This window comes from Girardinichthys multiradiatus, chromosome Y, assembly GCF_021462225.1.
Source record: "Girardinichthys multiradiatus isolate DD_20200921_A chromosome Y, DD_fGirMul_XY1, whole genome shotgun sequence".
Lineage (NCBI taxonomy): Eukaryota > Metazoa > Chordata > Actinopteri > Cyprinodontiformes > Goodeidae > Girardinichthys > Girardinichthys multiradiatus.
The window spans coordinates 7,953,496-7,977,353 of record NC_061818.1 but is presented as its reverse complement, the minus strand read 5'-3'; the positions used below and the strand labels follow the sequence as shown (position 1 = coordinate 7,977,353).

The 23,858-nt window shown below is 40.2% G+C and overlaps 1 protein-coding gene across 1 annotated transcript in view; it reads right to left on the bottom strand.

Moving 5' to 3' along the window:
- The window catches only part of LOC124864225 (voltage-dependent T-type calcium channel subunit alpha-1H-like), a 220,033-nt gene extending 197,486 nt beyond the window's left edge, over positions 1-22,547 (bottom strand). Inside the window, exons 1-2 of the mRNA XM_047358911.1 lie at positions 22,253-22,547; positions 20,550-21,052 (exon numbers count right to left, since the gene is read on the bottom strand). Coding sequence (XP_047214867.1) covers positions 20,550-21,028 — 479 coding nt within the window. The 5' untranslated portion in view covers positions 21,029-21,052; positions 22,253-22,547. The remainder of the gene's footprint in view (positions 1-20,549; positions 21,053-22,252) is intronic.
- Between the last annotated feature and the right edge of the window lie 1,311 nt (positions 22,548-23,858).

Genomic DNA, 23,858 nt, shown 5'->3' with positions numbered 1-23,858 from the left:
AAAACTTTGCAGAGCTTATACAAATAGAATATTTAAACTATTCTTTATCTATGTTCAATGCATAGACATGGTTTTTACAAAACATAAAAAAGGAACATTAATTCAAGCTTTGAAGTTCTCAGCCTTGCCACTGGATTGGGATGAATTACTGTTTTGAGAATTTAAGAAAGGGTCATTCAGAATTTCTGTTTGACTATTATGTTGAACTCCTAGCCATTATCCACATGACACAGTTCTATTTATGCCTGAACCCAATCAGATTTGTCTCAACAACAAACAAAAAAATGTTCCTCTGAATCAAGACACTGCACTATTAATGGCCAGAAAAAATCCATTTGCTGCCTTAAAGCTTAAGAAATCTCTAGAAGGGTGCTGATCTGTTGCTGATGGCAAAAACAGACATTCTCTTTGAGCAATTAATATAGTATGACGTGTTGAATTTTTAAGACTGCTATCAAGAGTTTCCTCTAATTTTCCATCAGGCTGCCAAGGCAGATTATGTACAGTCAATGATCCTGCTGCTGGCATCTTTGATAAATTCACTATCGATAGAGAAGAGTTTGTTACATTGGAAGCCCCGATCAGACAAGCATCCTCATCTAGCTTCCTATTCCTCACACATACCCACACATCAGCGCATGGCTCTCTGATCTGTTTGTTAGCGCAGCATCTCATTAAGTCTGTGCTCCCGGTCCCCAGCGTCCGTGCCCATGCTGACACAGGGCCGCCAACCGGAACAAACTAGATCAGCGTTCGATGCGTGGGAGGTCCATCACACACATTCATGTTAGAGCCCCTGCGCCCGCCAGCAGAACTCGGCATACACATACAGTATATGGTTAAATGGAAATTTTGAGAGCCAGACAGACGGAGACACAAATGACAAGTCTTGTACCAGTTTAGATCCTCTAACAGACGGAGACAACATTTGGTCAATCATAAATGCTTACTAAAAAGATCATATACTTTCAAACCACCAAGCACCTCTGATCCTTCTTCCTCGCATCCATATCTGGAGTTTTTAAAATGAGTCATTGCTCTTGCTGTGCTTGACTGCAGGTGAAACCCTGTTTTTCTCCTAAAGAACAAAGTACATGAAGTCTCTTAAATCTGAATCTAAATGGAAAAAAATACAATGCTGCTAAAGGTATTTTTCATTCAATTTTCTACTTGTTTTTTCCTAAATATTTCCTCCCAGTGGCTTCACAGCGCTGCCAGGAAGAGTTTGTCAGTTGCTAATATTGATGAAAAGTCTAAGAACCTCTTTGACATTGATCCCAGACATTATGGTTACCTTAGATTCAGGGTAAGTGTTTCTCGCATGCTCTTTGCAATACTTTTTTGATGGTACTGCAAACAATTGTATGCTCTGCCGGCTAATTATTAAGCCTAGTCTCCTTTCTTCCTAGACAAGTATATAAATGCACAATTATACAGCTACTTCATCTAAAAATCAAGCTGTTCAAAAAATGCCAGGCCTCCTGCACTTCAGCTGGGTCATCTGCCTCACATCCCTCTTTCATCTTGTATAAAGGCTCTGTGTGTGTGCATCTAGGAATATGCAATGTATGTGACGCAGTTTTCATGTGTGCTTGAACTCTGAGAATAGAGATCCATTAGAAACAGAAAAGGCCACAGAGAGCAGCATTCCTTTATTACAGCCTAATAGACGTTAAACGGCAATGTCCCACAAGCACAACAAACTCACAGCAGCAGCAAATAGGAAAGGCCTCTAATAAGACTGACTACTCTCCAAGACATACAGGTCCTTCTCACAATATTAGCATATTGTGATAAAGTTCATTATTTTCCATAATGTCATGATGAAAATTTAACATTCATATATTTTAGATTCATTGTACACTAACTGAAATATTTCAGGTCTTTTATTGTCTTAATACGGATGATTTTGGCATACAGCTCATGAAAACCCAAAATTCCTATCTCACAAAATTAGCATATTTCATCCGACCAATAAAAGAAAAGTGTTTTTAATACAAAAAATGTCAACCTTCAAATAATCATGTACAGTTATGCACTCAATACTTGGTCGGGAATCCTTTTGCAGAAATGACTGCTTCAATGCGGCGTGGCATGGAGGCAATCAGCCTGTGGCACTGCTGAGGTCTTATGGAGGCCCAGGATGCTTCAATAGTGGCCTTTAGCTCATCCAGAGTGTTGGGTATTGAGTCTCTCAACGTTCTCTTCACAATATCCCACAGATTCTCTATGGGGTTCAGGTCAGGAGAGTTGGCAGGCCAATTGAGCACAGTGATACCATGGTCAGTAAACCATTTACCAGTGGTTTTGGCACTGTGAGCAGGTGCCAGGTCGTGCTGAAAAATGAAATGAAATGAAATCTTCATCTCCATAAAGCTTTTCAGCAGATGGAAGCATGAAGTGCTCCAAAATCTCCTGATAGCTAGCTGCATTGACCCTGCCCTTGATAAAACACAGTGGACCAACACCAGCAGCAGACCATCACTGACTGTGGGTACTTGACACTGGACTTCTGGCATTTTGGCATTTCCTTCTCCCCAGTCTTCCTCCAGACTCTGGCACCTTGATTTCCGAATGACATGCAGAATTTGTTTTCATCCAAAAAAAGTACTTTGGACCACTGAGCAACAGTCCAGTGCTGCTTCTCTGTAGCCCAGGTCAGGCGCTTCTTCCGCTGTTTCTGGTTCAAAAGTGGCTTGACCTGGGGAATGTGGCACCTGTAGCCCATTTCCTGCACACGCCTGTGCACGGTGGCTCTGGATGTTTCTACTCCAGACTCAGTCCACTGCTTCCGCAGGTCCCCCAAGGTCTGGAATTGGCCCTTCTCCACAATCTTCCTCAGGGTCCGGTCACCTCTTCTCGTTGTGCAGCGTTTTCTGCCACACTTTTTCCTTCCCACAGACTTCCCACTCAGGTGCCTTGATACAGCACTCTGGGAACAGCCTATTCGTTCAGAAATTTCTTTCTGTGTCTTACCCTCTTGCTTGAGGGTGTCAATAGTGGCCTTCTGGACAGCAGTCAGGTCGGCAGTCTTACCCATGATTGGGGTTTTGAGTGATGAACCAGGCTGGGAGTTTTAAAGGCCTCAGGAATCTTTTGCAGGTGTTTAGAGTTAACTCGTTGATTCAGATGATTAGGTTCATAGCTCGTTTAGAGACCCTTTTAATGATATGCTAATTTTGTGAGATAGGAATTTTGGGTTTTCATGAGCGGTATGCCAAAATCATCCGTATTAAGACAATAAAATACCTGAAATATTTCAGTTAGTGTGCAATGAATCTAAAATATATGAATGTTAAATTTTCATCATGACATTATGGAAAATAATGAACTTTATCACAATATGCTAATATTTTGAGAAGGACCTGTAATTACAGATCATCTGAACTGTCAGAACTGTAATCTATTCATATTGACTTGGTGCTGTCCTAGAGAGGGCATGCCTGTTGAGCTGGGACAAACAATGCCAAATTCGATGTGGAGAAGAATAGATCATTTACAGGGAGGATGGTTCATTGGGTTTAGTTTCAATCACGTCAGTACAGAGATGTGTAGTTCTTAGTTTACATCAGATCCATATCCACGCTACCTTTCAAATAATAACCTTCCACCTCTTACCTGCTTCATCAACACAAATAGACCTTAAGTACATTAAAGGGGATTTACATGATTGTGAAGTAGAAAGAAAATATAAGTTGATTTTAAAAGTTTCTTATGAGTTAAAACTCCTAAAAATGTGTATATAAATGCATTCAGCCCTGTTGATTAAATAATTTGTAGAACCACTTTTTAGTGCAACTACAACTGCAAGTCTTTTGGGGAATGTCTGTACCAGCTTTGTGCATCTACAAACTCAATGTATTGCCCGTAAAAATTAATGTTAGTCAGATTGAATGATGCCTCTGTGAGCATCAACTTTTAAGTCTAAATTCAAGTTCTTGGATTGGCATCTTGACTTTGCCATTTTAGTACATGGATAAGCTTTGATCTAAACTCTTCCATTATATCTCTGGCTGTACATTTAGGGTCATCTTCCCACTGAAAAGGAAAACCAGTGAGGCTTTCAGAGAATGGTAAATAAATGGACTGAACTTATATAGCGCTTTTCCAGTCATACAGACCACTCAAAGCGCTTTACACTAGAGCCACATTCGCCCAATTGCACTCACTAATGCTCACACATTCATACACCGCTACACAGATCAGTAGGCAACTTGAGGTTAAGTGCCTTGCCCAGGGACACATCAACCTATGGCAGGAGGAAGCTGGAATCAAACCCACAACCTTCTGATTGCAAGACAACTACTCTTCCTACTGAGCCACAGTCACCACTTTGAAAAGATCTATTCAAAGTGAGAATAAATCACACAAGTAGACTATTTACTAATTGGATAATTTATGAAGGCAGTTGGCAGCATTTTTAGGGGTGTTAGACTAAAGGGGTTGAATAGGCAAAAAAGACATAATTAGATGGGACTTTTTTTTTTATAATATGTGGAGCAGATTGTGACCCTGACTTGATTTTATTCAGTTATGCAGCATAACAAGCAGATGTGATGGCTCCTCTTACAACGCACATATCTTTGGGTATTCACTGGCAGTTCAGTTATCTCCTTCAATGGGTATCAAGTCAGCCAAAAACCTTGGACATGAGCAGCAGTTTGGACTCCGTGAATGAACGTTGACCCAGCCCAACAGTTCCTACTTTTCTTCATGTTTTTTGTGCTTCTGTGCTGCACCCCTCTATCAGATCCCCATCAGAGACTTCAAAAAGAAGCATAACATGGTCGGAATCTTTGGGGTGATTGGGCTAGAAAAAAACAAGTATATCTTCTGTGTATTGTTTTCTTTTTTTATTGACACTTAGACGTTACGTTTACAGCACAATGAGCGACAAAAACTGCACAAACAACCTCAATATCTTCTTTATCTCCCCTCCCCCAGACTCTACGAACACATACTCTTACTACAGAACAGTCATAAATAATACAGATATTGACTCAGCACTCAAACATGGACACATACACACACATATGTTGTAGGCCAGTGAACCTTCCCCTCCCCACTGCTCTAACGTGCGGCAGTGCTGTTCTGTTGCCTAGAAACCAGGTAGTTTCCAGCAAAAGCTTCAATACCAAGAGAATCCCACCATCCCAACTTCTCCCTCTCACTTCCTCCATGCAAATACTAATTTATTCACACTTGGTTAAGATGTTGCCTTCATTACATATACAAAGCCTATCAAGCCAGCACCCTTTTTAAATCATCAATCACCTTCCTCATGGAAAACTCAACTGCTTTATTTCTTTCTTGACTCTGGTCTACATGACCATGCCCTGTGCACAAACTTTATCACTATCTATACAGACAGACACATGCATTTTTACACTCACAGAGCAGAAAGGGAGAACATGAAAGAAGATGCTGCAGATTTCAGGTCTCTAAAGAGAATGCACATGAGTATCCAGACATATACATTATACACAACTGTGCTAAAAGCATCTCTTATCTAACATGCGCAAACACACAGGGGTGAGCACATCTGGCACAAGAAGCACTGTTAAATACGTGTTTGCCTTTAATTTTGCCTTCAGAGTCAAATTTCAGAAATAGAAAAACTGGCAAATATGAACCAAATCACAAAAATCACTTCTTGAGCAAAAAACATTAATGTGCTATTCTCTTTATTTGCTATGCAAATTGGAGAAAGAACCAGTCTTCCTTACTTATAGAGAAGGAATAAGCTTTAAAAAAGGTAATTGTGCTAGCTTAAACATTGCATTGGTATGATTTTGATCTCCCATTCACTCATACACAAACATTTGAAAAGAAACACTGTGCCATGCTGTCCGCATTGTCATGACAACCCAGTGCTGGATGCTGATGGGTTTCCCAGATATTTTATTTATTTATCCATCTCAACATCACTCTTTTATTCGCACGCATGTGTATCTTCAAACATATGAGCATTCATGCATGCACGCCCTCACATCCTTTGGCACACACACACCTGTTTACAAGCTTGTCCAAAGAGCAAAGTTGATGTCACAATGGAAGTCTGGTTTTCTACAGGTTTTAGGCAGAGATAATTAGCCCTTGTGTAGATGTGTTGAGTGCTATCCTCAATATCGAGAGCAGTCCTCACACTAGGTCATTATAGTCAAGTGCTATGTCTTTGACTTGCTTTATCTTTTTGTCTGTGATTTCACCCATCTCTCAATCAATAAGGTAATCAGCAGCAAAACTAGAGCTGCTGTGGTATGTGGAGACTGAGGCAAAACCAAACAGAGCAGCAAGAAATCACAAATTTTCTTGCTCACGGTGGAAGACACATGCGTTTTCTCTCTCTCCCTTCCTCCCCGCTGATCCCTGCTTCTGCTTTTATCTGTATTTTTCTCAGAGCCTCGCTTTGCATATCCTCCAAACTTGTAAATTATAGTTTGGTCAGCTGGTGTCTCAATGTAATTGATCAAATTTCTTCGATGGAAAGGCAGGGTAAAGGAGAACCCTCTTGTCCAGACGGGACGTTCTTCTCTGGATACACAATGGATTCTTGGCAGCAGTGGAAGATTGTGTGCCTGACTACAATGTCGGTCGAGGACGTAAAAGATGTGTACATATTTGGACTTTTGATTACAGGATTTCTGCTTTTTGGAGTTGGTGGTTACCTGGCTTATCGAGTGATTCGCAAAACATAGGCAGCTGTTCAAAGCATTCCAAAGCTGTCTGTGATGTTGAATGGAGTCTGTAGAGCGATCAACACTCGGACTGGAATGTTAAGAGAGCAGAATCGCAAGCTGGACACTATTCTTGAACAGAATCGCAGCCTGGCAGGGGTTGGACTCAGAGGTTAAAGGAGTTGTATGCTCGAGATCTGCGGAAAGTACCAGAAATTTGGCTATTTTGATTCGCAATTGAGACATACCAGTAAAACTCCTAAGGTAGTTGGAAATTCACAACTGCCTGAACCACAACATTTATTGTTTTTCTAAATCTGGCTCCCCAATGTGGCCTTGGCAACTTCTGCTAACTGGCTATCGACAAAATATCTCCTGGATGTTATATAAGCACGACGCTCTTCCCCAGCACTCCCCTACCAGCTGTGTGTTGATAGGACTATGCGGCCGATTGATAAAAACGTCCACCTCTCTTCTCAAGGACAATGGCGCTTCTATCAGTGTTGACAGTCTAATTCTTGCAAACACACTCAGACTTATATATATTGGCACCCTCAAGATTCCACCATACCCTTGCTAAATCTTTACTTATGTGTGTGTTGCTTACCCCTGCTCAGGTTTTTTTTTTTGTACTACTTCAGACTGTATTCTGCTCAGAATAGAATTTGAAATATGATTTTTTTTTTCCTCCTATCTTACTTTACCTAAATATGTGATTTCAATACTTTTCATAGATTTTCAGATTTCTCTGAAGGATTACCAGCAAAAGCCAATTATTAGTATATGAAAATGTGACTACAGCTGTTTTTACACCAATGACCGGAGATTTTTAGATTTCTTAGAAGGATTTTATTACAACAATTTCATACCAGTGTAAGCCAAACATTATTAGCATTTAAAAAGTTTGGACTAAAAATGTTTTATACCAGTGACCCAGCTTCTCTACTTAGACTTCAGTGAGTGCCCATGACTGTTACTATTTGAATGATGGGACCACAACTGCCTCATACCAGTGACCTCGAGGAGTAATATTATCATTTTTCTTCTAGCACAGGATGAATTCCTTACCACAGACGACTTAATGAGCTAATTACCTCTATTAGAAAGATTGGATTAGAACCAGCTCTTACCAGTAAACTCCCAAGGAGTATTATTGTCATTTGATTTATTTTTCTGTGTTTGATTTTCTGTATCATTGTAATGTTTTTCCTCATGTACAGTGCTTTGAGTGCCTTGTTGCTGAAAAGCGCTATATAAATAAACTTGACTTGACAAACATACAGTGTCACACAGAATGTTTTTTTAAAGCTCATTAGGAAACTGCAGTCCAGGTTCTAAACTGCACACACAACATAGTAATTCAACCTAAAAGCAAAACTGAATGCTATGTTAAAGATGGTGTGAACATAAACAGATAAAAAAAAAATTTGCTCTAAAGAGAAAAAGAAATTACATCATAAGCTTCCTGTACACATTTTTCTGAATAAATTTCTATACATTTCCAGAATTAAATTTAGAGAGGTTTTGTTTTGCCCATTGTTAACGGATGGATGGATGGACAGACAAAAGGATGAATACAACTTTTGGAAAATGGTATCGGGAAATTTTAGACAGAAAAATAATTTTACAGGCCCTATTTTAGTTTTACTTACATCTGGAAAAATATATAAATTAAGCTACATGCTATTCCAGCCTATTCCAAATTGTGTAGTAACCCCGTCTTTCTGGAATATGTTTGGATCCTCAAACCATGATGCAACTTAGCTCCTCTTAATCACTTGGTTTATCACCTACCACTGGTGACACTTCATCCTCTCACCTCCAGGTTTATAGCCTGGATAAATCTGCTTTTGCTGAACTCAATCTCTTTCTACCTCACAATCAGGACATCATGCATCAATGGCCACCATATCCTTACATTTAGATCAATACAGCCCTGAAGTCCACTTCAAGTGGTCTTATGTTGAAAGTGATCTATTTGCCTTGGATGTGTGTGTGTGCGGGCGTATGTGTATGCAAATATAATGCAATACCCTGAAAATAAAAATCAACCCCTGCCCCCAACAGAGCAGCATAAAAAACATAAAAAACAGAAATAAATCAGTGCTCATGCATGTTTTCAGGACCATAAGAATACCAAAGAAGGAGAGATGAAGGAAACAGGGGCAAAGAAAGAGCAAACGTTATTTAGCTGCAGCCAGGACAAGAGAGTGAGGAGGAGGAAGAGGAGGATGGGGTTGCTTGAGAGCAGAGTTATGTATTGATGTTGGAACACCACTGCATCCTCACTGCAGCAACCATCAACTGGCAGAAAAAGACAATAGGAAGCACAACAGAGCTGGGTGAGTGCAAAAAAGTGCTCATCCCTTACACCTGTGATTTTTAAGAGCTATGTCCAACTATTAGATGGCAGCAGCAGCAGCTTGTTAGAGAACACAAACTGTCCAGAAAAGACCAGATTTAAATGACTACATTCAGCTCTTTTTACTGGCCCTGTTCATCTTTCTCAGCTCAGCTCTTGCACCATTCTTCTGAATGCTCTGATTCTTCCCTTTCTCCTGTTTATTCATTTCATTCCTTCTTCTATCCTTGTTCTCGCCTCTGTTTTAAACTTCCCGTCTTCTCTCTTTGAACCCTCTTGTCTGTTTTCCATCTTTGACTTCTTTTTTTTTTTCAACTTTTGGAGTCATCAATCTATCTTTAGATTTCTTTTTCTCCTTTAGTCTTATTTCAGCTCTTCATTCAGCAGCCCTCCATTTTTTAGTTCTCAGTTGGGTGTAACATGTTCATTTAACAGATTTTTAGAAGACATTTCATAATCTCTTTAGGGGTTTGGATGGTGGATTGAGGCATGGAAACACACTTGTAGGCCATCTCCAACAGGCTTCCATAGCAACAGCTGCTGAAACATCCCTTCCCACAATATCACATGGCCAATCAGTGCAGCAATGTCGCTACAGGGAACCTGAGTGATGGCTTGCCAAGTTAAAAGACAAACTGCGTAGATGGAGCAGTAACTCTGCAGTGACCCTCTTGTTTAGGTGTAGTTTTATGCAAGCTTTTGGGTTAGTCTAACATCACTACCCTCATTGAGGCAAATGTTGTCAGAGCTGTGATGTACAACCACAAACACCTGGAATATGTCAAAGTAGGAGCCTGGCTTATCCAGGCTTCTAATATGCATTGGATGGGGGTGAAAAGAAGTGCCTGATAGCTCCTCCTTAGAATTGTTAAAGTTGACAGTAAATGTAGTCTGCTGGGATAGAAATAGTAATGTTTCTGTTTCTGTTAGTTAATGAGATACTGGAGTCAGACAGCAAGTGGAACACTATGCAAAGTGGAGACATTAAAGAGGATTTAAGCACAGACATAAAGAATGCTGGAAAGTAAAATTCAAGGCATTGCACAAGTACTCACACCCTTAAACTATTTCAAACATCTAACAGAGAAATCTTTAACACATCTGAAAATGTTGAGTTTGGCACAGCTGCAAACCTTCTAAGACATGGCTGTCAACCAAAATTGTGAAGCCAGTCATTTTTTAGAAAAGCTACCAAGAGCTCTATGGTCTGAAAGAGATGAAGAGATCCACAGCTTAGCTAACAAGATAAAAAGACAACAAACATTTCTGGACACAATGTGCACATTTAGAAGGTTATCAGTTTAACAATCTACAATTGTTCATCTATTAGCAGATGAAGAATTTTTTTTATTTTTTTGCATGCTGATATCTGACCTTAAAGGTTTTTCTTTAGCACAAGTTACAATTCTATAGATATCTGAATCAATCTTGAATGTATCTTGTCAAGACAATTTTGCTTTGTAATAGAGATGCACAGGAAGTTTGCTTCAACAAACCCACTGTCATCTGGACAAAGCCAGCAGCATTGTGAAAATCATGTTTTCTCCAGTGAATTTAACACAATTGAACCTGATTTGCTTTGTCAGAAACTCCAGAAGACCCAGGTGGAGGCCTCAACATTCTCCTGGATCAAAGAATACCTGACAAACAGACCACAGTTTGTGAGACTGAAGGGTTGTGAGTCTAACCATATAGTCAGCAGCACAGGAGCACCACAGGGGACTGTACTCTCACCATTCCTTTCACTCTGTACACCTCAGACTTCCAGTACAAGACAGACTCCTATCATCTGCAGAAATACTTGGATGATTCTGCAGTCGTGGGGTGGATCAGAAATGGACAAGAAGCTGAGTACAGGAAGGTGGTGGACCGCTTTGTGGCATGGTGTGGAAACAATCATCTAATCTTGAACGTGAATAAAACAAAGGAGATGATTGTAGATTTTAAGAGAAACAGAAATAGATCAAACAATATTTCCATCATGGGAAAAGAAGTAGAGTTGGTGGAGGAGTATAAATACCTCAGTGTTCCCCTGGAAGACACACTGGAGTGGAGATGCAACTGTGAAGCCATCTACAAGAAGGGACAGCGCAGACTGTACTTCATTAGAAAGCTTTGGTCGTTCACTGTTTACAGCAAGATGCTGCATATCTTCTATAAGTCTGTTGTGGAGAGTGTGATTTCTTCTGCCATCATCTGCTGGGGAAGTAGCATCAGAGCCAGGGACTTAAAAAACTCAACAAGCTGATAAAGAAGGCTGGCTCTGTTTTGGTGACTCCTTTGGAATCTCTGGAGATCATTGTGGAAAGAAGGATTCTTCATAAAATGAAAAGAATTATGAGGAACCCTAAGCATCTTCTTCATGAGACTTTCATCAAACAACAGTGTGTCTTCAGTCAGAGGCTTCTTCAGATCTGCTGTAAGACAGACTGCTATAGTACATCCTTCTTGCCCACAGCCATCACCATCTACAGCTCTTGAAGAAACCTGCATAATATGAGCTACAACAGCATTTACACAGCAGAAAGCACTTAAAATACGTTCAGCGCTAATACCATGTTTTTTGCAGTTTCTGGGGAAATATTATTTTCTTTTTTGTTTTTACTGTTATTGTAAAAAGGGAATCTGTGGTTCTGCCAAAACTCTTTGTGGCAACATACATTTTGAGAAATGGCTATCATCTGGCCAAACACATTAAAGTGCGCCACAGTCATTTTCACCTCAGACGCTCAGAGCCTTAGGCAAAAGAGAGGGTCACTGCCTGGACACGTGTTGTGTGTGTGATTATACACTCGTGCAGTTACTTGTAAGCACTTAGGCACAGACACACAGACTCGCACACACACTGCATTTAGACAAATGAGAAAAAGCACTATTAGTTAGAGATCGTTTTGTGAAGCAGTCTGTAAACATTAAACGGAGGGATAAACAAAGATCCTACTGCACTTGAAGTAATCCCACAATACACACACCTCAACACCCTCCACACAGGGCATGCTGGCTTGCCAAATGGCTTCCATGCATACTTAGACATAAACATTAATAAACACCTGGAGGGGTACAAGACATATTTGTTTATGTATTATGTTTAGTTAATGCACTGAAAAACCAAAATGATGATCCACGTTGGATTGGATATCAGCAAGTAAAGATAAGGTAAATTAACTGCTACTCCAGGGCCTTGCAAATGTTTTTTAATTTTAGTTAGAACAAAGTTAGACACATTTTACATCCACACAGCCATGCTCACAGCTCTTAACCATACACTCTGGAGGACTGCAAAGGAGGTGCCAAGTTTCATACGTCACAGAGACAGGATCCCTCGGTCTCAGCAGAGAAATCCACGTAACGACCCTCAATCTGCTGTTATGATGAGCACAGGCCAAATATAATGAGTCACTGAGCAAGCTGGCAAACACACATAGATGCAATGCTTAATATAAATACAGCAAGACAAAGCATTTTGCCTGGCAACGAGGAAGCAATACGCAGAAACCTGTCTTTTGTACACACGCCTTCATCCTCTCACTTCAACCTCAGGAGACATGTCTGGGTGGCAACAGAGGGACGACCCATTGAAATCAAGGCCAGCTTTCGTCATTCCTCACACTGAGGGGATAAAATTAGTTTAGGATGTAAATACATGCAGACAAAAAAGAATGACATTTCTGTAATGGTTTCAGTACATAAGCTACAGGAGATGGTTTTGTCAAATTTCTCACCTGAGGACAGAGCTGATTAAGGTTTCTTTCAACACTGCTTCAGTCTGAAAAAAACAACCCGCTTCAAGTTGAATACTCCCACTCAAGCAGCTTTGATTCTGGCACCAAGCTTTCTAAATATGTCCAATCTATCAAAATGTAATATATCTGAGATATCCGATGCTAATTGTTCACTGATTAATCCTGGATTTCTCCATGATAAACCACAGGTTAAATACAGACGGTCAGGTGCTCCATGCGTGGGAGTCGACATCAATGCAAACACATTAGAATAAATTCCATTGGCATGATTTAATGTAAGGATATTACCTTTAGTTGAGATAGATGGCATGATGAATCCACCCAAAAGTAATACATTAACTAGTTGGGCCCTGCTTTCAGGATCTTATTTGCATTAATAAGGTTCTTGGCAAGAAAACAATAACTCTTACAATAACTCTTACAATAAACAATAACATTTACCAAATATATCAACAGCAATTTGTGTCGTTACACCAGGGTATTTTTGGACAGCCCCAGATCTCATGAAGGAAAATATTCAACATGTTTACTTGAAAACAAAATTTTTTTGCCAATTTCTTCTGTATTTCATACATGAAAATCCACTGCACAAAACCTGCAACCATAGCATAAAAAAACAAAACAAATCAAACAAACAAACAAAAAGGTCACTTGTGTACAGGTCCTTCTCAAAATATTAGCATATTGTGATAAAGTTCATTATTTTCCATAATGTCATGATGAAAATTTAACATTCATATATTTTAGATTCATTGCACTCTAACTGAAATATTTCAGGTCTTTTATTGTCTTAATACAGATGATTTTGGCATACAGCTCATGAAAACCCAAAATTCCTATCTCACAAAATTAGCATATTTCATCCGACCAATAAAAGAAAAGTGTTTTTAATACAAAAAAAGTCAACCTTCAAATAATCATGTACAGTTATGCACTCAATACTTGGTCAGGAATCCTTTTGGAGAAATAACTGCTTCAATGCGGCGTGGCATGGAGGCAATCAGCCTGTGGCACTGCTGAGGTCTTATGGAGGTCCAGGATGCTTCGATAGCAGCCTTTAGCTCATCCAGAGTGTTGGGTCTTGAGTCTCTCAACGTTCTCTTCACAATATCCCACAGATTCTCTATGGGGTTCAGGTCAGGAGAGTTGGCAGGCCAATTGAGCACAGTGATACCATGGTCAGTAAATCATTTACCAGTGGTTTTGGCACTGTGAGCAGGTGCCAGGTCGTGCTGAAAATGAAATCTTCATCTCCATAAAGCTTTTCAGCAGATGGAAGCATGAAGTGCTCCAAAATCTCCTGATAGCTAGCTGCATTGACCCTGCCCTTGATAAAACACAGTGGACCAACACCAGCAGCTGACACGGCACCCCAGACCATCACTGACTGTGGGTACCTGACACTGGACTTCTGGCATTTTGGCATTTCCTTCTCCCCAGTCTTCCTCCAGACTCTGGCACCTTGATTTCCGAATGACATGCAGAATTTGCTTTCATCCGAAAAAAGTACTTTGGACCACTGAGCAACAGTCCAGTGCTGCTTCTCTGTAGCCCAGGTCAGGCGCTTCTGCCGCTGTTTCTGGTTCAAAAGTGGCTTGACCTGGGGAATGCGGCACCTGTAGCCCATTTCCTGCACACGCCTGTGCACGGTGGCTCTGGATGTTTCTACTCCAGACTCAGTCCACTGCTTCCGCAGGTCCCCCAAGGTCTGGAATCGGCCCTTCTCCACAATCTTCCTCAGGATCCGGTCACCTCTTCTCGTTTTGCAGCGTTTTCTGCCACACTTTTTCCTTCCCACAGACTTCCCACTGAGGTGCCTTGATACAGCACTCTGGGAACAGCCTATTCGTTCAGAAATGTCTTTCTGTGTCTTACCCTCTTGCTTGAGGGTGTCAATAGTGGCCTTCTGGACAGCAGTCAGGTCGGCAGTCTTACCCATGATTGGGGTTTTGAGTGATGAACCAGGCTGGGAGTTTTAAAGGCCTCAGGAATCTTTTGCAGGTGTTTAGAGTTAACTCGTTGATTCAGATGATTAGGTTCATAGCTTGTTTAGAGACCCTTTTAATGATATGCTAATTTTGTGAGATAGGAATTTTGGGTTTTCATGAGCTGTATGCCAAAATCATCCGTATTAAGACAATAAAAGACCTGAAATATTTCAGTTAGTGTGCAATGAATCTAAAATATATGAATATTAAATTTTCATCATGACATTATGGAAAATAATGAACTTTATCACAATATGCTAATATTTTGAGAAGGACCTGTACATGCAGCACTGCACCTCATGATTGTGGGAATATGTGGCCAGTGATTATTCTCAAAGGGCCTCAGCTCTGTAGTTGTAATTAACAGGCTCTTTCCTTAATCAGACAGAGTGTGGCTTAGGTTGGCGACAGAGAGTTTTCTCTTAATGCTGAAGTAACTGCAAAGCTGAGCTGCTTGGTTGGACAGACTTGTCTGGCTGGAAATATTAGGGTGGTCTAACAAACTAGCTATAGAAAAACAAAACGGAGAAATGCGTGAAGACTATATTTTTGGTCCAATTTAAGAATTTGACAAGAAATATAATCTTCATTCAAAAAAGGACGTTTGCCTAAGATTTCCAAAAAAGCCAAAATACCAGACTCAATAATTCACATCCTCTGAAATAAAACATTTTAAGGGCTGCCATGAAAGTGAAGGTAATGCTGTCAACTAAGAATCATGTCATATGTCTTCTGTTACTATAGTCTCCTCTCTGTGCCTCCAGTTCTTTATGTTTGGTTTGGATTTTAAGAAGCTAAAATCAAGAAATTTTATATTAACTTTGGAAAAACCTTTTAGCCAACGTTTAAGGGTTCCTTTTTTAAGTAGATTTTAGGATCACACTACTGCCTAACCAATACAGCTGCACACATTTGGAATAGAAATTTCAACCGCATTATCAATGAGTGCATTATAACAATGGAAACATTATCATAATAGACTGATTTGATGCAATATTTATTTATTCAATGCTGTTGTATATGCATGCCAAAAATATATCCGGATCAATGTAGATCAAAATTCTCAGGAATGTCTTTGACACCTTGTTGAATCTGTGCCTTGAAGAATTAAGGCAGCTTCGAAGGCAGGGACCAATCTGTAATTGATGCCTGAAGAGAACCAGAGATTTTTGAGGATATCTTCAGCAGATAGTGTACAACCCTGAAGGCATTCAGTTGATTATTGCTGACCACATATTTAAAAAGATTAATGGTATAGGCTGTTGTGCTGAAATGCCATTGTGGTAATTGTAAGCAACTGTTGACCGGTCCTAATTGCCACAGTGAATTAATGACTAACAAGTTTGATATTTTACAGCCACTTTGGTTCTGACACTAATTTGATTTGCACCAAGGATACAGGTAGAGGAATAGTTTCAAACTTTTATCTATGTCTCTGTTCCTCTGCCTTGGTAAGAGATCCTGCATTTACACTTTACAAAGTCTACTATGGACCACCGGGTTTGTACTGTTTATAATGGGCCATGAACATACACCCACTCATATAGAGACATAGAGAAATTAAAACACAGCTAGTTGTCCTGTGAGATCAGCTCTTATGACATAATCTGGTTCAAGTCTTATACAAGCGGTTATAAAAGCAACACCAGGCATATAACAGTGTGAGCCTTACTCATTAGCCATGCTGCCTCATGATAAATATTCAATTCTCTCAGCAAATCCAGGAAAACAAAAACCTTATATCTACATCTTAAGTATAGAAAAATTGCCGATTACAGGAGCATCTAATATTTTATTCCAAAACACCTCATTAGCTACTACCCTGTCATATTAGTGCTGTTTACAGCTGATACCTGGACTAGGGTCAATCTGCAAATCCAAAGCAACTATTTGAAAAGGTATAGATATAACTATAGGTCAGTTCTGGGTATCAAAGTATAACAAGATTTTTAAGTTACCCTTTGAAAACGGTGAACATTTTCCATCATGCCATTCCTACAGCCCTTTTATTGAGATCCTAGAGAAAGTGCCAAAGTGGCTTGAGTTTTCCTTCAACTGTTTGGACCATGGAGGAGCATGGACACTTTTCCCTTGTTTACAAGAAATATACTTTTAGAGGTGTAGAAAGTCCACTCACAAAAAACAGTGGTGTGGAAAGAAAATGAGTGCAACTCATCACTCTTATTAAGGATATACTCTTTAAAATTGCAAAATGCATGTTGGATTGATTTGACCCATGGTGGTCAATCAAATGTCGCAAAATAAACATGAGTCCACACTGAACAGGTCACCAGTCTATCATAGGGCAAAACAGGTACACAGAAAGAACAACCATGCACACAAAGCCTAAGCCATACCTAAGGGAACTTTGTATACTCGTGTTTTTTGGATTCCTGGAGGAGCCAGAGAACCCAGAGAGAATCCATGCAGGCACAATGCAAACATGCATAGGAATATAAAATCTAATTTTTTGTCATATTTATTACATTTAACATGTGGCTATGTTGTTAAGATTTAACTTTGACTATTTCTGTAAATGACAGAAAGGTTGGTGCTGCAATTATTTTGACCTTTCATGAGCTCATTAAGACCAAAATGTTGCAAGCATCTTTGAATTAATGTAACTGCTGCTGTATGTGGCTGTTTCAAGTTTTTTAGATCCCAGAGTTTTTTTTCTGTGGGATGTAGCCTTTGTTTAAAAATGTGGAAACACACAGGATATCAGACACCTTGCAGATTAATCTCAAAAGCACTTACTTCCATAAAATCTTCCACAAACACACACACACACACAAAACATGCAATACAGTTACAGAGGAATGTCTGACAACAGTTAATACCTACAACAATACGCTGTATGTACGCAGGACAAACAGGTAATAAAAAGTAACTATATGTTTGTGCAAGTCCTGTAATACTGTAAACCATAGCATTACTTAAGATTGTCATACACATGGAAACTCTTATTGATCCATGTCTAGACCATTATACAATGATTTGCATAAACGTTTTACCTTGGGTGGGCATGGACAAACTGAAAGTGATAAAACTTTGAATATAAAGGTTTAAATGTCTTTATATATTTTAATTAAAATTGTCCAGTAAGAACACAATCTAGTTTGCTGTTTATAAAAGTTGTTTAAACTGACCAGCAAACTATCATTTTAGCTCAATATACAAGTTTCACTCTCCACAGGCTTCTTTTCTATGTCCTCTCCTTTTGTGTCTCAGTTCAGCTCTTAGAACCCACCAAAGTGACAATAAGAAGGATTGATGATCAATAAGGATCAGTAAGTAATAAATAAGAGCTGATACAGGTCCTTCTAAAAATATTAGCATATTGTGATAAAGTTCATTATTTTCCATAATGTCATGATGAAAATTTAACATTCATATATTTTAGATTCATTGCACTCTAACTGAAATATTTCAGGTCTTTTATTGTCTTAATACAGATGATTTTGGCATACAGCTCATGAAAACCCCAAATTCCTATCTCACAAAATTAGCATATTTCATCCGACCAATAAAAGAAAAGTGTTTTTAATACAAAAAACGTCAACCTTCAAATAATCATGTACAGTTATGCACTCAATACTTGGTCAGGAATCCTTTTGCAGAAATAACTGCTTCAATGCGGCGTGGCATGGAGGCAATCAGCCTGTGGCACTGCTGAGGTCTTATGGAGGTCCAGGATGCTTCGATAGCGGCCTTTAGCTCATCCAGAGTGTTGGGTCTTGAGTCTCTCAACGTTCTCTTCACAATATCCCACAGATTCTCTATGGGGTTCAGGTCAGGAGAGTTGGCAGGCCAATTGAGCACAGTGATACCATGGTCAGTAAATCATTTACCAGTGGTTTTGGCACTGTGAGCAGGTGCCAGGTCGTGCTGAAAAATGAAATCTTCATCTCCATAAAGCTTTTCAGCAGATGGAAGCATGAAGTGCTCCAAAATCTCCTGATAGCTAGCTGCATTGACCCTGCCCTTGATAAAACACAGTGGACCAACACCAGCAGCTGACACAGCACCCCAGACCATCACTGACTGTGGGTACTTGACACTGGACTTCTGGCATTTTGGCATTTCCTTCTCCCCAGTCTTCCTCCAGACACTGGCACCTTGATTTCCGAATGACATGCAGAATTTGCTTTCATCCGAAAAAAGTACTTTGGACCACTGAGCAACAGTCCAGTGCTGCTTCTCTGTAGCCCAGGTCAGGCGCTTCTGCCGCTGTTTCTGGTTCAAAAGTGGCTTGACCTGGGGAATGCGGCACCTGTAGCCCATTTCCTGCACACGCCTGTGCACGGTGGCTCTGGATGTTTCTACTCCAGACTCAGTCCACTGCATCCGCAGGTCCCACAAGGTCTGGAATCGGCCCTTCTCCACAATCTTCCTCAGGATCCGGTCACCTCTTCTCGTTTTGCAGCGTTTTCTGCCACACTTTTTCCTTCCCACAGACTTCCCACTGAGGTGCCTTGATACAGCACTCTGGGAACAGCCTATTCGTTCAGAAATGTCTTTCTGTGTCTTACCCTCTTGCTTGAGGGTGTCAATAGTGGCCTTCTGGACAGCAGTCAGGTCGGCAGTCTTACCCATGATTGGGGTTTTGAGTGATGAACCAGGCTGGGAGTTTTAAAGGCCTCAGGAATCTTTTGCAGGTGTTTAGAGTTAACTCGTTGATTCAGATGATTAGGTTCATAGCTTGTTTAGAGACCCTTTTAATGATATGCTAATTTTGTGAGATAGGAATTTTGGGTTTTCATGAGCTGTATGCCAAAATCATCCGTATTAAGACAATAAAAGACCTGAAATATTTCAGTTAGTGTGCAATGAATCTAAAATATATGAATGTTAAATTTTCATCATGACATTATGGAAAATAATGAACTTTATCACAATATGCTAATATTTTAAGAAGGACCTGTATGTTTAAAGGAACGTGAATCAGACCTCTGCAGCAAGGTGACCTAAAGGAGTACATCACTAAGAATTAAACTAAATCTCAATCAGAATACAAATACGTGACAAAACAAGGTAACAGTACACTATGGTAAAAGAAAAGTAACCCTTAAGCCAAAGTTACAGTAATGATAAAGGCGCAATGTCATAATGCTGGATTTGTAGTAGGACCAAAGCGCTACATCTAACCTAAGTAGATGTAGCAAACTGCATCCATTGGCTCTCTTGAGGATAAAGACCTGCTTTAACCACACTGTGCAAACAAGGTATGACTGGATTCCAGCTAACCACAAAAGCTTCTCAAAAGCCCCATCCAAGAAAAAGCAACACACTATGAAGTAAACTACTAGACCAGAGGAAGGTGATACACTGCTGATTTCTACACCCTAAAATGTTTAACCATTGGTTCAGAGAGGTGACTTGTTGTATATGACCAGTGTGATGCCTTGTAAAAGCAGTGACCCATGCAAGCTTTTTTAGACCCAAAAACAGCTTTCCATTTCTAGATTTTCTGGTGTTATTGAGACGATGGAGCCAAAACCATATTTATATACAGAACTATTCAGTCAAATGAAAAATAGAACATATCTTATCTCATAGCTTTTTAGCTAAGAATAGGGAAACATCCTTTGCCAGAATCTCAGATGATTTCCTGCATTTTGACTGGTTGTTGGTTTGCACAAGGGCTCGCCCAGAGGACCATTCATCCAAGAACCGCCACTGATACATACACCCTTGACTATAATAAGGCAAACCAGGCTGAGGACATATTTGGCCTTACCAGTCGTCAGCGTATCATCTCCAGCATATGAAAGGATATGGGTTACAGACTATGTGAAGACACCAGTTGCGGGGCCTCGTTGTTTGCTTCAGGCAGAAGAAGGCCACAGGAGATAGGGCTGGATACGGCTGCTGCTCCTCCTCCTCGGACACACAGTCTGGGTCATGGATTGGAGCTGTGATGCGGACTCCCAGGGTAGGCCCAGCTTCCACTTCCAGCTCTGGCTCTTGTTCCTCCTCACATTCCTTAACTTCAGTGCTCCATTCATCTCTCCTTTCTCCTTGACCACTACAGCTCCCTCTCCTCTTCTTCTCCACCTTCTCCTCCTCCTTCTCTTCCTCCTGCTGCTGCTGCTTCTCTTCCTGGCCTCCTCCTCCTTGTCCTTCTGGATCAACATTGTGACCTGGGGAGTTGGTCCTGTCGGCTTCCGTTACAGAAAGCCTCACGTCCTCCTGCACCTCCCCCTGCTCCTGGCACCCTTCGTACTGAAAGCGAGCTCTCCCTTCGCCATCAGTCATGATAGAGCATCAGGCAGAGCCACTCTGAAGAGAATGGTCAGAGGATGAGCGGTTGGAGAGAGGTTGGAGGGGATAGGAAGCAGTTGATGTTGAGAGATGGACACCAGACATGCAGGTGGAGGAAGGATTGGGTGCAAAGAAGAAAAGAAACAACAACAGAGAAAAGAAGGGAGTGAAAGAGTGATCAGCTGAGCAAAGAGAAATCACACAATGAGCCAAATAAACTCTTAAGCCAGTCTGTCTATCAGTCCCTTGGCAGTACAAGGACTTGCTTCCAGTGAATGTGCACAACAGCAGAATTTTACAAATCTTTAACATTTTTTCATGGTCATTCTGCCAATTTAGCCAGTTCGTACACATTTAAAGATTTAAAGTAAATAAGGACAAGAACAATTCAAATAAACTCAAGTAATTATTATAAAATATATATTTTTCACAGTTACGTTGTGTTGTGCATAACTGTGTAAAAATGAAAAGGTTTTGTAAGGCACTGTTCATTACAAAAAAATTACATGTAATGTTGAAGTATTATATAAATGGTGAAATAGAAATGGCAGTGGCAAATAAACCAATGAATGTCTGTAGGATTTTTAAAAACATCCTACATTCAGACAGGCTTTATATAGCTTATTCAGTGCAGTGATAAAACACCTCTTACTGCCACAGATTTACACTGTGATATATCACAAGAAATAGTAAAGGTTTTTTGTTTTTTTGTTCCTGTCTCCTTTTCTCTTCCTGTTGCTATGTGATTGAACAGATGGACCACTCTGTCTCTGGTATACCTAAGGGTTTTAGCCCACACCATTCAGTTGTAGGCATACAAGAGTATGCGGCAAAAAATGAGGAAAAAAGCTATTTACGCCACACTAATCCTGATTATAATAATAAATGGAATAGCATCAAGAACAAAACATTAGTCCTGATAATCCAGGAAAGCAGACTTCACTCTTTTGAAGCTTTTTAATGGGCTTTTGTTCTGACATGAGAAAAGAATAGCGCATTAAATTTTCAAGTTATTTTATAAAGAATTTTTGGAACACGCCATTAAAGAGAAAAATGTTGCAGTTCCTAAGTAATTGCGCCAAAGGAAACAAAAACCACTGGAGGAAAGAGAGCGCTCGTGATCTCTTTTTGATTTTTTTGTCGTATGAAGTAAATGTTAGACTTTGTGAGCGTTCAAAGATGAAAAGCAAACGAAACAACTTCTATGTTTTCAAATACCTTATCAAGACGGAATCGGGTGTTCCCATAAGCATGATCTGTGACTTTCCGACGTTCTAGCGCACCCAGCCTTTCTCAGCAACCTGGACCTTCCCTTTCCTTTCTTTCTTCCCTTTCTCTCCACACAATCAATGTATTTCCTTTGTTCGTAAGTGATCAAATAAAATCAGTTAGTCCTCAAAAAATCCCTGATTGGGGTGAAAGAAGTCGCTTGAAGTGGTCCTCATCTGCGCCTTTAATCAATTAAAGACGGAACATTTACCCATGCCTCCTATCTGCTACCAGTCCATCCTCGCTGAGGAGTTCGTTACGCAGCGTGCGGAGATGCGCGCGCGGGTGGGTTGGACCGCGTGGGCTGCCTACGCCTGAATCCCCGTGGATGGTCTGACACAAAGAAACTTGGCCCAGGACCTGCAAGCCCTGGCACGTGATTCGATGTCCGCTTCGAGAAAAAAAGGTTTCTCACATTGAGACACACAAGTACGCATAAACATAGATGCGCATGTGAAAAACACGCACCAAGCTGTGCGGGCACGCACTGCGGCGTAAGAAGGAGCAAATACACAACTATACATGTCTGTTACGAATTCACAACTACTTCTTCTATTGTTATTAATTATGTTTTACTCATTATTTGAATCAAAAGCTCGTTTATAAATCTTCAAAAAAATGTAATCTAATTAATTAAGGGCATAGGGAAAAGCGGCGAATAAACCAGAAATCATGGAGACAGAGGGCTAAACGTACTATAGTTTGTAGGGTTTTTTTTAAATGTTGTATTGTTATTCTAATTGTAGAAAGTATTTTAATAATGACAATATTATATTATTATTATTATTAAAGAGCATCCCATCAGATAACTGAAGTCTTATGAATAAAAAGTTTAAATGTAGATTTTTGCTGTTCTCCCTTCTTAATTTCTTCTGGTTTTGTGCATGTTGTCTTAAATAAACTGAACACACAGTTGGTGAAGCCACCCTTTGCCTTCAAAACAGCATCAACTCTTCTAGGTACATTTCCACACAGTTTTTGAAGGAACTTTGCTGGTAGGTTGTTTCAAACACCTTGGAGAACTAACCACAGATCTTTTGTGGATGTAGGCTTTCTCATATCCTTCTGTCTCTTCATGTAATCCCAGACAGACTCGATGACATTGATATCAGGGCTCTGTGGGGGCCATTCCATCACTTCCAGTAATTCTTGTTCTTCTTTATGCTGAAGCTACAGGGGTTGGACAATGAAACTGAAACCCCTGTCATTTTAGTGTGGGAGGTTTCATGGCTAAATTGGACCAGCCTGGTAGCCAGTCTTCATTGATTGCACATTGCACCAGTAAGAGCAGAGTGTGAAGGTTCAATTAGCAGGGTAAGAGCACAGTTTTGCTCAAAATATTGAAATGCAAACAACATTATGGGTGACATACCAGAGTTCAAAAGAGGACAAATTGTTGGTGCACGTCTTGCTGGCGCATCTGTGACCAAGACAGCAAGTCTTTGTGATGTATCAAGAGCCACGGTATCCAGGGTAATGTCAGCATACCACCAAGAAGGACGAACCACATCCAACAGGATTAACTGTGGACGCAAGAGGAAACTGTCTGAAAGGG